This window comes from Hemitrygon akajei, chromosome 9 (genome assembly GCF_048418815.1).
Source record: "Hemitrygon akajei chromosome 9, sHemAka1.3, whole genome shotgun sequence".
Classification (NCBI taxonomy): domain Eukaryota; kingdom Metazoa; phylum Chordata; class Chondrichthyes; order Myliobatiformes; family Dasyatidae; genus Hemitrygon; species Hemitrygon akajei.
The window spans coordinates 67228269-67246664 of NC_133132.1; the positions used below are offsets into that span (position 1 = coordinate 67228269).

Below are 18396 nucleotides of genomic sequence, written 5' to 3' on the forward strand. Positions count from 1 at the left end.
ATCTGGCCCAGTTGGGGTACCTGGCCAAGTACAAAAAATCTGTGCTGATCAACTGGCTGGAGTGTTCACTAGATCTTTAACCCCTCACTTTGGCAGTATGCTTCAGCAGGCTTCAATTATACTGGTGCCTAAGAAGAACATGGAAACCTGCCTCAATGACAATCATCCCATAGCACTTACATCCACAATGGTAAAGTGTTTTGAGGGGTTGGTGATGAAACATATCAACTCCTGCCTGAGAAGTGACTTGGATTGGCTTTAAATTGCCTCCCAGAGAAACAGGTCCACAGCAGATGTCATCTCATTGGCTCTTCACACAACCCTGGAATATCAGGGCAGTAAAGATGTACATATCAGGATGCTCTTTATTGACAACAGCTCGGCATTCAATACCACCAATCCTTCAAAACTCTCCAAGACCTTGTCCTCAATACCTCCTTGTGCAATTGGATCCTTGATTTCCAGTCAGTTCGGATTGGAAACAACATCTCCTCCATGATCTCCATCAGCACAGGTGCACCACAAGACTGTGTGTTTAGCCCCCTGCTCTACTCACTTTACACTTATGACTGTGGCTAAGCACAGCTCTAATACCATATTCAAGTTTGCTGTCTAGATCAAATCAAAGGTGGTGAATCAAAGGGGATAACTTCACTCAATTTCAGGTGCCCCATCATTGAAATGTTTCCACAACCTATGGACTCACTTTCAAGGACTTTTTGTCTTAGGTTCTCAATATTTATTGCTTATTAATTTATTTTTGTAATTCAATGTACATTTACTATCAAAGAATGTATAAATAATACATTCTTGAAATTTGCTTGCTCACAGGTAACCACAAAGCAAGAAACCTGAAAGAACCCAGTGAAAGAAAAAATAAAAATAAAAGACCAACACCCAATGTGCAAGAGAAGGGGGAGGGAATCACAAACTACACAGACAATTGAAGCGAACAACATTCCGAACCAAATTGAGACCACCGATCCAAACCCGGAGCAGCCCAGAGTAGGCTCAAAGCATGGGTTATCAATTCATCATATTAGCGGGCATAGAACATAGCAGCCTGGGAAGCCTTCATAGCCTCAGCGCCGTGGAGAGAGGAGTAACCTGCACTGAGGAGCAAAATGTCGCCACCGATCTGGGCCAGTGTTTAAATTGTCTGCACTCCAGTTGAACGCCAAGTTGTTGCGCTCTTTCATTTAATTGTATTATGGTTATTATTCTATGATGGATTTATTGAGGATGCCCACAAGGAAATGAATCTCAGGGTTTTATATGGTGACATGTATGTACTTTGATAATAACATTTCTTTGAACTTTTTCTACTTGTCCCCTGCACATTTTCTGACCTTTATTATTGATAATATTGTGGGATATCATGCCAAAGGTCTCTTAGAAATCTATCTGTGACATCTACTGCATTGCCATTTTTTCTGTTAGGTCTTTAAAAATCAATAAGGTCAGGTCAAATAAGATTTCCCTTTTTAAATTTATACTGACTCTACATTATTTATTGCTTTTTAACTTACAGATTTATGCTCTGTAATACATTTTAAGGAGGTGGGAAGTCACGCTGGGTCCCGGGGGACTGCAGAAGCTGCAGCGCCACCAGAGTGTGTGCGGCTGGCGATGGGGTACGAGACCCCGCGCGGTGCGGAGCATCTATCTCTCTGCGGACGATTACCATCCCTGTGACGAATACTCCGATCCCCGAACCGCATCCCACACGCGTCAGCAAAAGAAAGGATTCCCCCTCTGCTGCACCGCACCAACCTCGGATGGGCTGGAAGGCCGGTCAGCGGGCGGGCGAGGCGGCGGCGTCAGCTGGGCCGCAGCGGACGCGGTGTCCATGGTAACAGGCGGCTGATCGGCGGCGCACGGCGGAGCCATGCTGGCAGGCTCCATTCAGATCTCCGGGGAGACCCTCTCCTCGGCCGAGGTCAAGGATATCTGTGAGTCCCTGAGGGCCCACTCGGTGCGGCTGCTGTCCCTGCGCGGCTGTCACCTGTCGGACCGCGACTTCGGCCGCATCAGCCGCCATGTAGCCGAGTGCCAGTCGCTGGCGCAGCTCAACCTCAACCTTGGTGTGGTCAGCACCTTGGCCCGGGTGCAGCAGCTGGCTGAAGCCCTCGTCACCAACAGATCCATCCACTCGCTGTTGTAAGTACTGTCGATGGGGTAACGCGTGCTCCTAGGATCAAGCCTGTACAGCCTGGCCGGAAGAGAAGGGGGTTATAATCGTGGAAGGGTAGCATTGACTTGCAGTATGCTTGTCCGTGCAGAATCTCTGATGCTGGGAATACGCAGCATGGAGGGAGGCTTCTAGAATAGTGTTTACGTTTCCGACCTGAAACATTTATCTCCCGGATCCGTGCAGAATATCTTCCATTCGCCTTTCGAGATCAGGTGATCCAGTCCAGTTCTTTATTTATAAATATTTTAATTGTTCTACGCTGTCCCGGGCTTGAATTTCTTCCTCAGCCAAGCTCCATCACTTCCGCGCCAAAGATGCCTGTAGTTGCCTCCTTATGAGCAGCAACTTTTAATTGCTCTGTTCTTTCCCAAGTACCAGATTGCACAAAGATGGCAGATTGCCTTCCTTAAAAGGAATAATCTGGTAGGTTCATTCATGTCAGATACAAGATTACATTTTACATTTCAGATAGTTGTTCGAATTTCATGGTGAAATTTAGGCAGATACCTCAAGATCAATAGATAATTGTCCTTCACAGTTGCCTCTTGGAGTTGAAGGTAACTTGCTTCCACACACTAAGACCATAAAGTAATAAGATATAGGAGCAAAATTAGGCCATTTGGCCATTGGAGTCTGCTCTGCCATTTCATTATGATGGAGCCATTTACCCCCTACCCCAGTTTTCTGCCGTCTCTCTGTATTCTTTCATGCCCTGACTAATCAAGAATCTATTAACCTTTGCCTTAAATATACCCACGGTCTTGGCCTCCACAGCTGCTTGTGACAACAAGTTCCCCAGATTCACCACCCTCTAAAGAAATTCCTCCTCACCTCCATTTGAAATGGACATCCCTCCATTCTGAGGTTGTGCCCTCTGGTCCTAGAATTCCCCACCAGAGGAAACGTCCTCTCCACATCCACTCTATCGAGGCCTTCAGCATTCAATAGGTTTCAATGAGATTCCCCCTCATTGTTCTGAGTTCCAGTGAATACAGGCCCTGAGCTGTCAATTGGTCCTCATATGGCAACTCTTCCATTTCTGGAATCATTCTCGTGAATCTCCTCTGAACCCTCTCCAATGTCAACACATCCTTTCTTAGATAAGGGACCCAAAACTGCTCACAATACTCCAAGTGGGACATCACCAGTGCCTTATAAAGTCTCAACATTACATCCTTGATTTTATATTCTAGTCCTCTGGAAATGACAGTTTTCTATCTTTTCCATCTTTTCTACCCTTTAGAGGCCTGTATAACACTCACCAGGGTCTTTTCACTCTTGTAGTTTCTTAGTTGTACCTACAAGGATTCTACACCTTCAGATCATGTCACACCTTCTAAGGATTTGATTTCACTTTTTACCAACAGAGCCACTCCAGCCCCTCTGCCTACCTGCCTGTCATTTTGATACATTGGTGATCCTTGGATGTTAAGCTTTCAGCTGTAATCTTCCCCCAGCCCACAAGTGATGCCCACAATGTCATACCTGCCAATCTCTAATTGTGCTGCAAATTCATCTACCTTATTCCATATACTGTGTGCATTCAAATCTAAACACCTGTATTCAGTACTATATGCATCACCCTATTCAATTTTGTCCCCCTTTTACATTGCAACATATCTTGCTGACTGCAGTTTTGCCCCATCATCAGCCTGTCCTTACTAGCAGTCTCACTACACACTGACTCTATTTGTAAACTGACTGTCCTATCCTCAGCCCTATCACTTTGGTTCCTATCCCCCTGCCAAATTAGCTTAAACTCTTCCGAACAAACTCAAGCAAACCTGCTCACGAGGATATTAGTCCCTTTCGGTTTCAGGTGTAACCTGTTCCCCAGAAGAGATCCCAAAGATCCAGAAATCTGAACCCCTGCCTCTTGCACCGGTTCCTCAGTAGTCATTCACCTGCCAAATCATCCTAATCACCCTCACTGGTAAATGGCACAGACAGCAATCCAGGGATTACTATCCTGGAGGTCATGCTTTTTCGCTTTCAACCTAGTTCCCTAAAATCTCTCTTCGGGACCTGCTCACCTTTTCTACTTATGTCAAAATGTATTAAGACTTCTGGCTGCTCCCCCTCCCCCTTTAGAATGCCGTGGACCCAATCCAAGACATCCCTGACCCTGGCACCTGGAGGCAACATACCATCCGGGTGTCTCTATCGCATCCACAGAATCTTGTCTCTTTTCCTTTAACTATGGATTCTCTTGTCACACTGCTGTTCTCTTCATCTCTCTTCACTTCTGAGCCAAAGCCAGAAACCCAGTCACTGCAGCTCTCCCCTGTTAAGTCGTTCTCTCAATAGTATCCAAAACCGTATACTTATTATTGAGGGAAGTGGACACAGGGGTTCAACCTGGTCACACTGAGGTCTTGGCAGGCTGTTTCCTGAAGTTATGTAGCACAGATACAAGGCCTTCAGCGTAATTCATCCAGGCCAACTAACCTACCTGAGCTAGTTCCATTTGCTTGCATTTGGCCCATATCCCTACAAACCTTTCCTACCTCTGTCCAAAGTTTTGTTGTGTACCAGTCTCTACCACTTTCTTGGGTAGTTCTTTGCACACACCCACCACCCTATGTGTGGAAATCGTTGCCCATCAAGCCCCCTTTAAATTTTTCCTCTTGCACCTTAAATCTACACCCTCTACGTTTAGATCCCCTATCCTGGAAAAAAAGACTATGAACTTTGTGATATTATACATCTCTATTTTGTCACCTTTAGTCTCTATGCTGCAGGGAAAGTAGCCCATCACATCCAGTCCTCCTTGTAACTTAAGCATTCCAATCCTGATAACTCCTCACAAATCTTTTTTACTCCCTTTTATGCTTATAGTTCAGCAAACAGAACTGCACACTATATTCCCAGATGTTCTCACCATTGTCTTGTCCAAACCCGTACACTGAGTGTCTTGACTAATGACGGCACATGTGACAAGAGGCATCGTCAGCACCCTGTCTACCTGTGTTGCCATTGGATCAGTCTGATCAGTGATTAAAGCAAAAGTCCATGGGAGACAAGAAAAAGTGGCAAACTAGATTGAAAATATACTCACCAGCAGAAAAGCAAAGAGTAAATTGCTGATGAGATTTTAGTAACTACAGTGGGTTCCACAAAGCTCATTGTTAAATTCCTTGCTGTTCATTGAATATGTAAATTATTTGGATTTGTGGGTTCGTCCTACAATTAAGAAATTTTGCATGATAGTGAAGGAAAACATCCAGTGCTTCAGGAAGATATGGATAGGTGACAACTATATTAGTTAATGAATTTAACCTGGAGTAGCTTGGGATAATGAATTTAGGATACAAAAATAAAGGAAGGAGAAATGATAAATGGAAGTATATTAAGGTATGTAAAGGATTTTTTAATGCTGGAATGTAGCAGATATAGTTAAGTTGATTAAGAAGGCATCCAGAAAGCGTGCATTGTTTTGGCTGCAGCTAGAAGAGTAGGGAGCTTATGTTAGAACTGCATAGAATATTAATTAGGCTACAGCTAGAGTACTGTGTACAGTTCTGATCACCACACTACAGTAAAAATGTGTTGGCCTTAGATGCAGAATAGATTTATGAGGTCACTGAAAGGACTGCTGGATTAAATTTATGAGTAGAGACAACTCAGATGTGATCTCTTCCTTCAAAACAGGAATAACTGAGGTATTTAAATGTATGGAAGAGCCAGAAAGTGTAAACAGAAATCATCTATTTTTGGAAATAATTCAGAAGATGTGTTGCTCAGGTGGTTGATGGTTGGGTTGAGTTCTCCAATCTTGGCAATTTTCTTGCAAACATTTAATCACTGTTCAGCTGATTGGCTTATTGAAAAGTATATAAAGGCCGACACACCACAATCAACAGCGCACTGACGATGTCTTCCTCACATGTGACAAAATGTTTGTCAGTACATTGCCACATTGGAGAACAACTCAACTCATCTATATTTTCTTTCACAGTATAGTCACAAATGGGGGGTGTCAATTTCATTTAATTAGTAGGAAGGTTAAAGGAGAGTTGGAAATAATATTCACTCAATGACTTGATGGAGATTTGGAACTTGCTGCCTGAAAGGGTGGCTTTCACCTCATGTAGCAAGTATGCAAAACTTCAAGAGACAACCTGCAGGGTTGCCAACATGAATCAAGGGACTATGTGGACTCTTCCTGAATTGTATTTTTTTTTATAGTTTTATAATTAACAGTCCCCACAGTTATTAAAGGAAAAAATTTCTGTGCCCAGCAAAAGAATGTTTTCACTTTCACAGTGGCTTATAGTAATTTTCCAGCATTTTAAATCTTGGTGAAAAGTTAGTAGATTATTACTCCTTTGCCTTATTGTTTGCTGTGTCTTACCTGGTGTTTCACATTCCTGGTATAAGATATTCCCATTAGTCATACTCTCTAAATGCCAATTTCAGTAAAACTCTGATAATCCACCATTAGACTATTCAGAAATCCCAATGGTTCGCAACACAACCAGTAATATTTACTGCAATCCCCTTCATCTCAGCAAGGTCCTGGTTCCCACGCTCTCCTTTAATTCACCTGAGACTCCAGTAGCCATACTTTCCTTCAGTTCATGAACCCATGTCCTCATTCTGTTTACTTCCCCTTTTGTTTACATGGCGCAGTTACTCTGCTCCCTTTAAATTGACCAGTGCCTTGTTTCCCTTTCAGCTTGGTTCCCAAATTCTCTTTAAATTCACCAGGGTTTAGTTACACACTCTTCACTATGACTAGAGCCCTGTTTCCCCCAATTCGTTAAACTTACTGGGTTCAATGGAAAGTTTATTGGAATACATTGTGACATCTAAAAAACATGAATTAAAAGTGTGTTGGGGCATTAATAAGAATAACAGTCAAAAATCTGCAAAATTTGCCAGTCTGGAATATCCTGAGATTGGTGGAGTTAACTGTATGTTGTAATTGTCTGTGCTGTTGCAGTGTTTCCCGAACTACTTAACTAATTGTCAACATGTGACTTCTTTATTTCATGTAGTCTTCATGGCAGTCCTCTCACTGATTCTGGATTGGCTGTCCTAAACCCTGCCCTTTCCCTGCATCCCTCCCTCATATCACTGGACCTCGGAGACTGTGTCTTGGGTGATGAAGCAATAAATCTCATCTGTGGACTGTTACCACCTGATGGAGCAAAGTCAGGTATGGATTTTGTATGTCATTTCAGCTGTACAACCACAGCAGATAGTGACAACAAGGCTCTGATGCTCCACTCACTCAACCTAGGTGGGTTCACCATGGGTAATGAGCAAAATGTACCAAATCCTATAGGTATCTGGTTTAATTTCTTCCATGCTGACTTATCTAGTATCCAATAATAAGGATGTGAACAATTATAAGAACACAAAGAGGAGGAGGCCATATAGCCCCTCAAGTCTGCCCTACATTCAGTAAGATTATGGTCAATCATGAACCTTGTCCACTTTTCTGCCTAATCTTCATCTACCTTTGTTCTCTTAGTGTGGAAATTCAATCAGTCCCAATTGATTGTACATATTCAATGACTGAGCATCCATAGCCCTAGGGACTAGAGCATCCAACAAATTAAAACCCATTGGATAAAGAAGCTTCTTAACATCTCAGTACTGACCATTTACTCTGAATCATCCACTCTTTTAAGAGTAAATGACCTTACAGACTCTTACATGTTTCAATGAGATGACCACTTGCTCTTCTGTACTTTAGTGCACATAGGCCTATATAGTTAATCTCTCCTCATGAATTAGAGGTGATGTTCTTGAAACAGTTTTAAAAAAAATGGAATCCTCAATAGAGTAGAAATAGAGAGGCTGATTCCTGAGGCTGAGCAATCTAGACCTAATGGTAACAGTCAGAACTAGAAATAGAACATTGAGAAATGAAATGGAGGGAAACTTCTTCACTTAAGAAGTGAAGTTAGAAATTTCTATACCACAGGAATGAAGAAGCCCTGATACTGATTTCATTAGAAGTAGAGATTGATAGATTTTGGATATTAGCAGAAACAAGAGATATGATATTGAGTTAGAAGATCAGCTATAATCTTGTTGAATGGAGGTGAGGCTGGAAGGGCAGAATGACCCATTCCTACTCCTTTTTCTTATATTCTGTGTTCTCATAGGATAACCCCTCACATCAGAACTGCATATGCTGTATGATAAAGGATCTCCTATCTGTAATATTACTCTTTTTCTTCCTAAAGATGCAGCTTGTCCTGCTGCATTTTTTCATTTTAGATTTCCAGCTTTTACTATTTCAGTAAACAGTAAATAGATCTTCAGGAGATTTCAGGAGATAATCTGGGCTGAAAATTCCTTGGCATAGTACATGTTTTTTCTATGCTACACAGAAGATTTAAAGCTGGAAATCAAAAGCAGAATACTATTATTGTTAATAAATTATATTGCAGTTGTCTGTGCCTTTAGTCCAACCAGAAATACACAACACTGAGTGGGCAGTAGTGAAGTCAGTGTGCAGTGCTCATTTAACTTTGATGCTGGTAACAGTGAATGTACATTTATACTGAAGAAATGTGTGGGCCTCAACTAGAAAAGCAAGCCTTAATGGGAGGATGAATGCCTGACCCAGTGTGAGTTTAGGGGGAATATCATTACTTGAACTGCTATGGGAGGGTCTACCACTGAAGACAGCCATGGAATCTTCTCTGATGAACCAGGTGTCACCAATGTTTCAGGTAAGACTTTCTGCTCTCTTTATGCAGGGTGGTGTAGGTTGGGGTAGAATGTGGTTGAGGAGCCAATTTCTGATGTGTCAATATATGAATATCTGTCAGAAATCTGTCATGATATCTGCACCATGTCAGGTTCCCTGAATTCCATTACAGTTCCTGTTATGAATTATTGGTTTAAGAGCTCCTACCTTGATGGGAAATGGTGCTGATGATTAACAAAGCCGAGATCCTATGTGTTTCGTGATTTTTGAAATTAGGTAGGTTACCAACAGGCCCAAAATTTGTGACATTTATGTTGATGAATTTTTCCGTGTTTTGCTCTTAATGAAATTTCTCTTCTGTGCCATCTTTGAAAACCAGTGTGAATCTGCTTCACTACCATTTTAGAAGCATTTTTATAATTTCAGAATTTCTGAGCCTTTTATATTGTACTTGAAATGCTTAGCAATGCAAGTCAACATACCATTTGCAGTGTAGTCCAACATACAATTTGTAATGTAGGCCAACGTTTTGTTTAACCTCCTAATTGTCTGCTGTGCCTAAAAGTTACCTTTTAACACTTCATGTATTACCATTGACAGAATTACCCAAAAAATGTATCTTACATGTATATAGGACAAGTCATATCCTTTTCAGGTTTTGTGCAAAAGAAAAGGCACTATTGTAGTCATGTAAAAATTTCAGCCATTTTGATATATTCTATGCTGCAGATTTGCAATTCTGTGTTTAGGTCTAATAAATTGTTGCAGCTGATCTAGTTCACCAGGGGAGAAGATGGCATTAGTAGATGGCTACAGTTGTAGGCATGTGGTTTCGCTTTCAGGCCTAGAGGTTCAGCTGCATAGGATTCCTCCTTTGGTGCTATGGATGCTGATTTGATTGATTACAAATGAGAATCCTGATTGCACCTGTGGTCAAATTGTATTTGCATGCAGGAACTATGCAAAGTAGGCAGTTAAAGACATTGGTCCAGATGTGACATTGATTTGACAGTATAATTTGAATCTTACTTGGAAAGCCTGGTTTTGACAGCAGGACGAAAACCATTTTAACATGCATTACTGTATGCTGATTAGTAGAGTAGGGATTGACTCATCAGATGACAGCCAAAGTTCTGTACCATTGAACCAGAGGCACGAGTTGAAATTAAACCATGATATGGGAATTTAATTTAAACACAGGAATTTAATTTCAAATAGTTAAATAAATGTGGAACATTCTTTTAATAAGATAGCTTCAGTGAAAACCTTGAGGGATGTTAGTGTTCTTGTGTGCAGATTTCAAAAGATTGGTATGCAGGTACAGCATGTAGGAAGGCAATTGACACGTTGACCTTTGTTGAAAGAGAATTGGAGTTTAGAAAAAGCAAAGTATTGTTACAATTGTACAAGGTACAGGTGAGGCTGCACCTGAAGTGCTATGCACAGTTTTGTGAAAAGAATTTTAATAAAGGATACACTGGCGCTGGAGTCAATCCAAAAGAGATCTGGTAGGTACTGTAATTTATGTAATGAGAGTTATGCTTTTCTGAGTTGCTGAATTAGAAATAGGTTCTTCGGAGTTCAGAATAACGATTAGTCATCTTACTGAAACATTTAAGATCTTTAGGGATCACGACAGGATAGAAGTTAAAATGTTTGGTTTGAGTATCTTGCATAAGAACACATGGTTATAAAATTAGAGAAGTGTCAATTAAAACTGCGGTATGTAGGAACTTCTAGCAGAAGGTGGGTATATCTTTGGATTCCTCTATTTTCAAAAGGTTGTGGAGATTAGGTCATTATAGGTATTGTGGCGGCACACCCACGCGGCAAGCGAACCAGCTCCAGCAGTCGCAGGCGAGTCCGCAGCCAGCAGCAACCAAGAGGGATCTGAGTGCGGGGCAGACCTCGGCCAGGAAGTCGACGTCACTCCTGCCCCGCAAAGAGTGGGGGATGCTGGGAGTGGGCACTTAAGCGCGTGCAGATTGAAATAGTAAACAGTTCAACCAGACCCTGCTCGACTCAGTGTGTTGATTTCACTCGTTGCATATGAACAGATTTGGACCCGGCATGAATGACTCGGCTCTGCAGAATGCAGTTTCCCTTAAACTGACAATCTTCTGGACCACTCAACCCCTGGTCTGGTTCGAGCAAGCAGGTCAGGCAAATTGTCTCAGACGCCACCAGGTATTACTATGTGGTGGGCGCCCTCGACCAGGAGACAGCGGGCCACGTTATCGACTTTCTGCATCAGCTCCCGGCAACAGACAGGTACGAGGCACTCAAGGCCCTGTTAATCCGCACATTTGGCCTCTCCCACCGTGAACGGGCCACGCAATTACTGCAAATGGACGGCCTGGGCAACTGCATGCCATCAGCCCTGATGAGCAACATGCTAGCACTGGCAGACAGCCATAAGCCTTGCCTCCTGTTTGAACAGATCTTGGAGCAAATGCCAGAAGACATCTGCCTCCTGTTAGCAGATGAAGACTTCAGAGACCCGCGCAGGGTGGCTGTCCGCGCAGACGTGCTTTGGTGCACCAAACAAAATGGTGGAACCACCATCGAAATTAGTGCTGCGGCACGGCTGAAAGCCCAGCCCTCCCACACCCCAGCAGCGGCGCACGTAACACCCACACCAAGGGGCGGCACCACTGCTGAGTCTTGGTGTTTTTATCATCAAAGATGGGGTTCCAGGGCCCGCCGCTGCTGACCACCGTGCTCGTTCCAGGGAAACGCCAGGACCAGCTATCACTGATGGCTACAGTGGCTGGTCACTGTGATAGCCTCCTCTACGTTTGGGATAAGCACTCCAGGCGTAGATTCCTGGTGGACACGGGCGGAAATCAGTGTCCTACCCCCCTCGAGCCAGGATACCCAAACTAGAAGAACAGGACCGGAACTTAACAGCAGCCAACAGCAGTACCATCCACACCTACGGCACAAGAACCATCCTCTTGCAGTTCAGTTCCAGCCACTTTACATGGACATTTACGCTGGCCACAGTATCATAGCCATTGCTGGGTGCGGACTTCCTCCACACACACTGCCTGCTCATGGATTTGAAGGGATGACGATTGGTCGATGCAAAGACGTTCCAGACTTTCTCCCTTGGTGAGGCCAGGTTACCGGCCCTGCATCTGGACTCCGTCACGTATTCCGACGAGTTCACCAGAGTGTTATTGGAGTTCTCATCTATCATCACGCCGCAGTTTTCCTCAACAGACCCCAAGCACGGCGTGATGCACCACATCTCCACCTCGTGAAAGAGGAATTCAAGAAGATGGAGGAGATGTGGATTATGCGGTGTTTGCTAAGGTGCAACGACTGGACAGCGAGATGCCGGCGTACCAAACCTCAGTCTCAGGACTCCACCTCGAAGATATACCCATTGGGCCCGAAGATAATGAGCTCCTTTGCGATGTGTCCACCCGGCAACCCCGGCCCATTGTCCCGACCGCTTGGAGGCACCGCGTTTTCGACACCTTGCACGGTTTAGCCCACCCTTCCACCCGGCTGATCGCAGACAGGTTTGTGTGGCACGGCCTACGCAAGCAGGTCGGGCACTGGGCCAGGACATGCACGCACTGTCAAACCTCCAAAATCCAGAGGCACGTGAGGGCCCCACTGCAACCCTTCCAGCCGACACATAGAAGGTTTGAACATGTCCACGTGAACATCGTCGGCCCACTGCCGGTTTCGAGAGGAGCGAGATACCTGTTCACCATGGTAGACAGGTTCACGAGGTGGCCGGAAGCTATCCCACTCGCTGACACGATCACGGAGACATGCGCCAGAGCCCTGATTACCACCTGGGTGGCATGGTTCGGACTCCCAGCCCATGTCACTTCAGACAGGGGTGTGCAGTTCACATCGGCTTTGTGGTCTGCACTGGCACAACTCCTCGGAACCCAGCTCCACCGATCGACTGCTTACCACCCGCAGTCCTACGGCCTAGTGAAACGTTTCCACAGGCACTTGAAGTCAGCTCTGATGGCATGTTTCCGAGGGCCAGACTGGGTTGATGAACTCCCCTGGGTGCTGCTTGGCATCCGCACGGCACCCGAGGAGGACCTTGCCGCATCATCGGCCGAACCTGTTTATGGTGCCCCGCTCACAGTTCCCAGTGAGTTTGTGCCAGCACCCCATGGCCAGGAGGACACACCTACGGCGGTCCTAACAAAACTCTGGGAGCGGCTTGGAACACTTGCCCCAGTCCCGACGTCCCATCACGGGACAACACCCTCTTTCGTGCCCAAGGACCTACAACAGAGCGAGTATGTTTTTGTTCACCGAGGCGCACACAGACCACCCCTGCAGCGACCATACGAAGGACCCTACAAGGTAGTGCACCGTAATGGGACGACCTGTGTTCTCGACATCGGCGGTCGTGAAGAGACTTTTACCATTGACCATCTCAAATCAGCGCATCTAGACCTTGAACGCTGGTTTGTGGTGCCACTCCCACGACAACGAGGCCGGCCACCTGAAAGAACTGACAGTGTGCAGGCTGTGGACTCTGCTTAGCGCCGGTTCTGAGGGGGGGGTGCCATGTGGTGCCTCTTCCACACGGCAAGCAAACTGGCTCCAGCAGTCGCAACCAAGAGGGCTCTGAGTGCGGGGCAGACCTGGGCCAGGAAGCCGACGTCACTTCCGCTCAGCAAAGAGCGGGGAATGCTGGGAGCGGGCACTTAAGTGCACGCGGATTGGAACAGTAAACAGTTCAACCAGATCCCGCTTGATTCAGTGTGTTGCTTTCACTCGTTGCATATCAGTGCGACTACAGTATTCAAATTCATAGGGACATACAGCACAAAAGGAGGCCCGTCAAACCAGCTGGTCATTGCCAACAAACATGCCCATCCAGTCTTTTACTATTTACCCGCATCTCTTTCAAACTTTTAATGATTCTCCACTTGCCAGATGTCTCTTACCTGCAAGCAGTATCTCTCTATCAGCTTTTGAAAGTTCCTATCCAATGCCATCAAAATTAGCCTTCCCCCCCCACCCCCCCCCAATTTGGGACTTTAACTTGAGGACCTATCCTGCATAACTATCTTGAAACTAAGAGAATTATGTCACTAATCCTAAAGTGCTCCCCCAATGACACATTAACTATTCCCCCAGCCTCATTTTCTAAGAGGAGGGCAAGTGCAGTGCCTTCTCTGGCAGGGCCATCTAGACTTTACTTCAGAAAACTTCAGTGGACACAGTTAACAAATTCTGCCCCAGTTAATCCTTCAATAAGGTCAATAACAGGAAAGGTAAAATCAGTTTTAGAAATTATTCCTTCAACTATCTCTGATTTCTTTTCATATACATTCCTCTAAAAAATTGTGTTATTGTCACATATACTGGCGTACAGTGAAAAACTTTGTTTTGCCTCCCATCCATATAGATCATTTCACTGAGGTAGTACATAGTGAGCTACCTTAATGACTATCACACAGTTGCACTCACATCTGCTGTGATGAAGTGGTTTGAGAGCTTGGTTGTGAGCAAAATCAATTCTTGCCTAAGCAAGGAGCTGGCCTCACTGTATTTTTCCTATCACCAAAATAGTCTACAGCAAATTCAATCTCACTGGCTCTCCACTCAGCCTTGAACTACCTGGATAACAGCAACATCTGTGCCAGGTTGCTGTTTATTGAGCATCACACACAAAATGCTGGAGGAACTCAGCAGGCCGGGCAGCATCTATGGAAAAGAGTGAACAGTTGACATTTCGGGCCGAGACCCTTCATCAGGATTCTGTGTTTGTGCAGTTTATTTTGTACAACTCAGTGTTCAACACAGTCATACCCTTAGTACTCATCAACAAACCTCAAAACGCAGGCCTTGGTACCTCCTTCTGTAACTGGATTCTTGACTTTCTCATCAGGAGACCACAGTCAGTGTGGATCGGAAATAACGTCTGCTCCTTGCTGATCATCAATACTGGCGCACTTCAAGGGTGTGTGCTTAGCCCACTGCTCTACTCTCTCCATACCCATGACTGTGGCCAGGCACAGCTCAAACGGCATCTATAAACTTGCCAATGACACAACTATTGTGGGCAGAATCTCAGATGGTGATGTTTAGCAGTGAGGTAGATCAGTTGATTGAGTGGTGTTGCAATAACAACCTTGCACTCAACGTCAGGAAGACCAAAGAATTGATGTGGACTTTAGGAAGGAGAAGTCAAGGAAACACACTGGTCCTCATCGAGGGGTCAGCAGTGGAAAGGGTGAGCAGTTTCAAGTTCCTGGTTGTCAACATCTTTGAACATTTATCCTGGGCCCAACATATTGATGTAATTACAAAGAAGGCATGATGGCAGCTATATTTCATTAGGAGTTTGAGGAGGTTTGGTATGTCACCAAAGACAAGCCAGTTTCTACAGATACAGTCGGCCCTCCTTATCCACGAGGGATTGGTTCCAGGACCCCTTGCGGATACCAAAAAACGTGGATGCTCAAGTCCCTTATTCTAGTGGTCACCAACCTTTTTTACACCACGGACCAGTTTAATATTGACAATATTCTTGTGGACCGGCCAACGGGGGGGGTGTTAAACATGACCGGAATACAGCGATACTCAAAGGGGGTTCCTTATGTCCAGTCTATTCCGCAATTTAGTTTATGTGGCTATCAGCACTTGCTTCTGTCCGACTTGCTCACGTTTTTCCCGCTCAAAAACCTCAACAGGTTTGTCTTTAAGTGCAGGGCACTTGGACTCAAGGTACCGAAGCAGTTTGGAGGGTTTCATTGCCTCATTAGACAGCCTCCTGCCTGCCCGCCGCCAGACGCCTTGGCCAGGTGCAGCTGGTTGTGGGTGGGGTGAGAGGACAAGGTAAGGGCCGGAGGTCCCCGTACCGGGGCCGCGGTGGTCGCAGTCCGGAGAAAGCGACCGAGCGAGGAGTGCAACAGGGCGCGTGCCTGCCCCCCTTGTAGGATCTATCAGCCGACAAAAGTTTGGCTCCAGGGATGACTTTCAGCAGATTGCAGCGAGGCAGCTGCTCTGCTACTTATGAAATCTGAGCCCAAATTAGGTCATCTGCGAATATTTTACAACCGGGTTCCCCACGAACATTCGGTGTGGTAAACAGGTTCAGAGGTGGCACCCATCTGTCTACGCTCCAGGCCTGTAGCATCGGCACTTCTCGCCGGCCGCAAGAGGCAGCCAGTTACCCGAAGCCAACCAGTGATCCCTGGCGCGAGGGTGTCACTGCATTTAGGCAGCTGATGATCTCGCATGCATTCAAGTTCAACAGTGGGCGTGACAGGGTATGAGGAAAGGTGCAGCTGACTCACATCATTTCATATTGACAAATTATATTGTTTCCTCGCAGCCCGGTGGTTGGGGACCACTGCCTTATTCAACCTGTCTCAATGCGGTGGACCTCAGGACCAGCGGAACCCCAGACCTTATTTAACCTGTCTCAGTGTGGTGGATATTAGGACCCAGCGGTGGAGCTCTGAATCCACAGTGTTTCTGTTCACAAAAATATTCACGATCACTATTGAAAAATAAAGTGGAAATAATAAAGCGATCGGAAAAAGGTGAAATGCCATCGGTCATTGTAAAAGCACTAGGCTACTTCGGTCAACGATCGGAACAATTTTAAAGGATAAAGTGAGAAAGGCCCTGCCCCGATGAAAGCTACAATTATTACTAAGCAACGCAGTGGTTTAATTATTGGGCTTTGGGGTTTGAGTTTTTGATCCTCCACATCAACCCAGCTGGATGGAGAGCGCACTCGAAAGCGGTCTGTCACTGGCTCGCACTCGGGAACTTCCGTTCCTGAGCCCGGTGCTGAAACATAACGTTCTTAAGTGTTTTATATGCATAGAAAGGTAAAATATATATTATATACTAAGACAAACGTTTCACTACTGATGCTAAATAATACCGGATGTACCTGTTCCGACTTACTTAAGAGAACTTCCGATTTTTTTCGATCCCAATCCACGATAACCCACGCACATCCTCCCATATACTTTAAATCATCTCTAGATTACTTATAATACCTAATACAATGTAAATGCTATGTAAAATAGTTGTTATACTGCATTGTTTAGGGAATAATGACAAGAAAAAAAAGTCTGTATATGCTCGAACAACAAGTACTGGAAGAGCACTTCCGGGTTTTCACAATTCACGGTTGGTTGAATTCGTGCATGCGGAATTTGCGGATAAGGAGGGCCAACTGTATACCATGGAGAACATTCTAACTGGTTACATCACCATCTGGTATGGAGGGGTCGCTGTACAACATTGGAAAAAGCTACAGAGGGTTACAATTTCAGCCAACTCCATCATAGCCACCAGCCTCCCCATCATTGAGGGTATCTTCAAAAGGCGATGCCTCAAAAATGTAGCATCCTTCATTAAGGACCCCTCTCACCCAGGAAATGCCCTCTTCTCATTGCTACCATCAGGGAGGAAGTACAAAACCCTGAAGACACACACTCAATGTTTTAGGAACAACTTCTTCCCCTCCACCATTAGATTTCTGAATGGACAAAGAACCAATCCATGAATACTACCTCAAAATTTTTTCCTTGCTTTTTAAATTACTCATGTAAAGTTTTATACATTTTTTTTTAATTGCCATTTATAGACTTTTCAAGTATTGCATTGTTCTGCTGCCACAAAACAACATATTTCACGACATATGCCAGTGACATTAAACCTGATTCTGAATGAAGTTTACGGTTACAGAGAAGTGTATTGCAGCCAGACAGTAAGGTGTAAGGCCATAATGAAGTAGATTGTAAGGTCAAGAATCCATCTTCTTGTACTAGTCTTATAACTGCAAGACAGAAGTTGTCCTTTGAACCCAGTGGCACAAGCTTTCCGTCTTTATCCCTTTATCCCGAAGGGCAGAAGGAAAAGAGAGAATATCGAAGGTGTGTGAGATTTTGATTATGTTGGCTGCTTTACTGAAATAATGACAAGTGTAGACAGAGTCCATGGGGGGGGGGAAGGAGATTGAATTGACTTTATTTCTTACATCTTCACATAAATGAGGATAAAAATCTTTACATTACGTCTCTGTCTAAATGTGCAATGTGCAATTTATAGTCATTTGTAATAAATAGTATGTACAACAGGACAGTCAATATAACATAGAAATACAATTGTATCAGGGTGAATTAATCAGTCTCCCTTGTGGAAGAAGCTGTCCCGGAGTCTGTTGATCCTGGCTTTTATGCTGCAATACCATTTCCTGTATGGTAGCAGCTGGCTCTGATGTGCTGTGTCCGCAATTCCTACTGACTATTGGGGGTGGGAGTCTTATGATATAATAACATCAAGGTGATCACCTCTTTTATTTCTAAAATGTACGTGCTTTAACATCTATAGTATATTTGCTTCAATTTTCTCATCAGGTACACTTCTGCCAGGCTAGTTTAGCCCTCTCCCCACTACCCCCACCATGCCTACTCAGATTGTTGTTTCTGTTAAAATTGAGGTTATTTCGAACATCATAGACTGCAGAGATCGCAGAGTTCAGAATGTCTGTGGGGTAGAGAATTAAACAGCGATC

At 44.6% G+C, this 18396-nt stretch overlaps 1 protein-coding gene across 2 annotated transcripts in view; it reads left to right on the forward strand.

Annotated features, from left to right (window-relative positions):
- The first annotated feature begins 1610 nt into the window (after window positions 1-1610).
- lrrc73 (leucine rich repeat containing 73) overlaps window positions 1611-18396 on the forward strand; it is a 42346-nt gene continuing 25560 nt past the window's right edge. For both annotated transcript variants that reach the window (XM_073056203.1, XM_073056205.1), the window contains exons 1-2: window positions 1611-2160; window positions 7195-7355. In XM_073056203.1, coding sequence (XP_072912304.1) covers window positions 1889-2160; window positions 7195-7355 — 433 coding nt within the window. In that variant the 5' untranslated portion in view covers window positions 1611-1888. The remainder of the gene's footprint in view (window positions 2161-7194; window positions 7356-18396) is intronic.